The following is a 3,512-nucleotide window of genomic DNA, read 5'->3' as shown; positions in this document are numbered from 1 at the left end:
AGGTACCCACATTAGATAATGTAAGCTGACAAGCTGTACTATTAATAATATTTATAATTCAGAATTCAGAATGTGAGAAAAGTAGAGTACAGTACAATTTAATATACAGGTACTAGAAATTTTAGTTTTCTCATAATAAATTAAATCATCCATTAATTTCAGAGGGGGGGGGGTTATCCCCCCCGTTAGTACTCCACTGCCTTTATTGCATCATTTAACTGGACCTCTACATTTATGCCACTCGAACTTGACTCCGCGGTACACACCTATGTTGCATTGCATAAATCAGTCATTGAATAATACAGTACCTTACTGCTATATTAAAGCCTCCTCATTCCCACAATGGTATTCAAAGGATCTAAGATAAAAATAAACTTTATCACTCAAGAAGCTAGCGCATAAAAAGTTTAAATTAGAAAAAAAGTCCAAATGCGCATTCTTATATTTTCCCTACTCAGTGCCAGATTCAAATATGAATCTAAAAAAGCGTAGGTATCGTGACTTTGTTAATAAGGTTGAAACATCAACTGGGTTATAGACAATCATAGATTGAAATATAATTATCCGTATTTATTAAAAATAAGTACAATAGCACAAATATGGTGAAAATATGTTTATAACAGCGGAATCTACAGGTGTTTATTACATACAACTTGGACAGTATTGCGGTACGTGTAAGGTGTAACGCATCAGTGGTGATGCGTATTTAGGTAATATATTTATATATTATAAATTAGTAGGCATTACGTAGAAAGGTAGGTACATAATGGCATAATGCAAATCACCAATCACCAAAATGTTTCATAGCTTATACGGAACAACTAAATGTAAATAATTGTGAACACTATAATAGTATATACCTACGTTACATTTCACAACACGCAATAACGATTTTCATGGAAAGTATAATTTACATTTCAAAACGAATATTTCAAGGTTCAAGCAGTACATATAGGTATAATAATATATCTATAATAATGGCCATTGGCCGTGTAAATAATATTATTATAATGTTAAGTATAAATGGCTTCTTGACGCATTTAACGATGACGTGGTACACTATGTCGTATGACGATAATATCATGGCTATTTCAATATATCCATTCAAGCGGTATTTCATTAATTACTGGTGTAGGTAGTAGATATCAAAAAACTCGCCATCCCTATAACTCTATCCATAATATACGTAATAATATGGCCGATCTAAGTTGTAGACAGTAGCTCGCTAAGGTTTGTTATGTTTCAGGCAGCTTAATTTGTTTAATAATTAATAATAACTACATCGAATAATATTTTGTTTGCAGAGGAGGACGCAACCAAGCAAAACACACATTCATTATTTGTAAAAACCGTTTCGTGTAAAAAACAAACACCCCTCATAAGCTACAATCGCAGTTGGTAGAAATCAAATGTACCTATACACAATAATGATATAAATAAACAAATCATATACAATCAATTAATTGTATTTTATAGTAATAAATGAATGGTAAAAAAATATAAATTTGAATTTAAAATATTTTGACTTACATGGCGAAATAGGCACTGTTCAATTTAATTTAAAAATGTATTATACATATTATATAATCCTTATACAAATATAAAAATGAATGTTTGTGTGTGTGACGTGTGTCCTTAGTTTTTTACTCCTCTATGCATTCCTAAAACGAGCATCCGATTTCGATGACATTTGGTACTGAGATTAATTAGACCTATGGGAAGAATATAGGTTAATTTAAAAAGGTTAAATTAGAGGTACAACCTAGGGAGGTGATCAATCTGGGATTTTGAGATTTACGATGGAAATCTTGCAAAATTCGATCTTTTAATGCTAATAAAAAAAAGGGGGCCTATGTATTTTTAACATTTTTCTTGTATTATTTTTTTTGTATTACAATTTTACACTTTTTGGCCCAACAGATAAAACTTTATTGATATTCAAAGAAGAAAAAATAAAAATATTGAAATATGAAACCGTCCGTAAACAGCTCAAAACAAGTCAAAATATTTTGAAAATTTTATCAAGTATAAGAATTGATTTCCATTTTTCCTTAATTTTTATGTTGTTTTTCCCGGAGCTTCTGAAAACTATTGAGAATTTTAAAATTTGACCTCCCAAATGCACCAACTAGATTTTATTGATATTTATAGAAAAAAAAAATTGAAAACTGACAATGTCCGTAAACAGCTCAAAAAGAGTCAAATATAGACGTATAGCAAAAGAAAATATAAAAATTTAGAGTTTTCACACAAAGCACTATCTAAAATAATCTTTGAACTCACATGTAGCTGACATTTTTTTAATTAAATAATAAAATCAGAGATAGATTCACTTTGAAGCTGACTTGCAGTTTTCCGGGTTTTAAATGATTAAGAAGAATATTTATTAACTCATTGGGACAGTTGCAACATGTACACCGTATAATTATAATTATTACTTACTATATATGGTAGGTACTAGGTACTTTAAATATATAAAAATGTAAAAGGGTTGTTAATTTGTTGACTTGTTGTCACAAAATATATTTAATTTCAACTGAACTTTTGTGTCAATCAGCTCACTAATAATTCTTTTCGCAACATCAATCGACCACGATTTGATAATAAAACTTGGCTTGCTGTCAAAAATCGTATGCCAATTGTCATCGAAGCGACTACTCTGAATGACAAGTCAAAAAGAAAAGTTGTGCTGATTCCACGTATTCCCATCATTGTTACCGACATGCCATTTCATCTCAGAATTTCCCGTGCGCATTGCATTCTCAATAACTGACAATAAAAAACAAGGTCAATGGCAAGTTTTAATAGTTTTAATAGTATTTTCTTTAAATGTTTAAATTTGTTATAAAACCACAGAATAAATTTATTCTATGACATAAACATAACGTATAATCGCTTTCATGAAATTTGACGGGTAACTGCAGAGCTCCCGGTGATTAAGAATTAAGATTCGTGAGGGCTTATTAAAAATAATTAACATGTTTTGTGGACCTTTTGGGTTTTTGAATAGATATGACTTTTATTATCATATTTTTTATAGAATTAAAATGAAATAAAACTGCATGTAATAAGTACATCGTATTTTAATATGATATAAACAAATTCACTCCGTTATAGTATTGTAGTAATAGTTTACGAAATAATCAGTCACTGTTAACGGGCGAATCAACCATGAATGGCAGATGCAGTCATCCGCTACTTTTCGTGAGAGCGACTATATTGTCTGATAATTACTTACCAGTTACCATAGTAAACAGCAGCCAGTTATTGTTATTTAAGTATTCAATTTGTTATTATTGCTAACATATTAATGCTAGTTTTAAGTAAAAGTTATCCAACTGCATCCTTAATTTAAGATACATTTAAAACACAAAAAAAGACTTACAGGCGTGCACACATATTGCGATAAAAATATATATGGAATGGTCAGACGTGGTAGTTACAACTTACATTTCAGACTTCAGTAACTTAATCTTGTCGTAATAGGTATTCGTTTATGACAATAAATGTAA

At 30.0% G+C, this 3,512-nt stretch overlaps 1 protein-coding gene across 1 annotated transcript in view; it reads right to left on the bottom strand.

Moving 5' to 3' along the window:
• The window catches only part of LOC103310039 (zinc finger MYM-type protein 1-like), a 4,169-nt gene extending 921 nt beyond the window's left edge, over nucleotides 1–3,248 (bottom strand). Inside the window, exon 1 of the mRNA XM_008187071.1 lies at nucleotides 3,239–3,248. Coding sequence (XP_008185293.1) covers nucleotides 3,239–3,248 — 10 coding nt within the window. The remainder of the gene's footprint in view (nucleotides 1–3,238) is intronic.
• Between the last annotated feature and the right edge of the window lie 264 nt (nucleotides 3,249–3,512).

Source organism: Acyrthosiphon pisum, chromosome A1 (genome assembly GCF_005508785.2).
Source record: "Acyrthosiphon pisum isolate AL4f chromosome A1, pea_aphid_22Mar2018_4r6ur, whole genome shotgun sequence".
Taxonomy (NCBI): domain Eukaryota; kingdom Metazoa; phylum Arthropoda; class Insecta; order Hemiptera; family Aphididae; genus Acyrthosiphon; species Acyrthosiphon pisum.
This window is presented reverse-complemented; position numbering and strand designations above follow the sequence as displayed.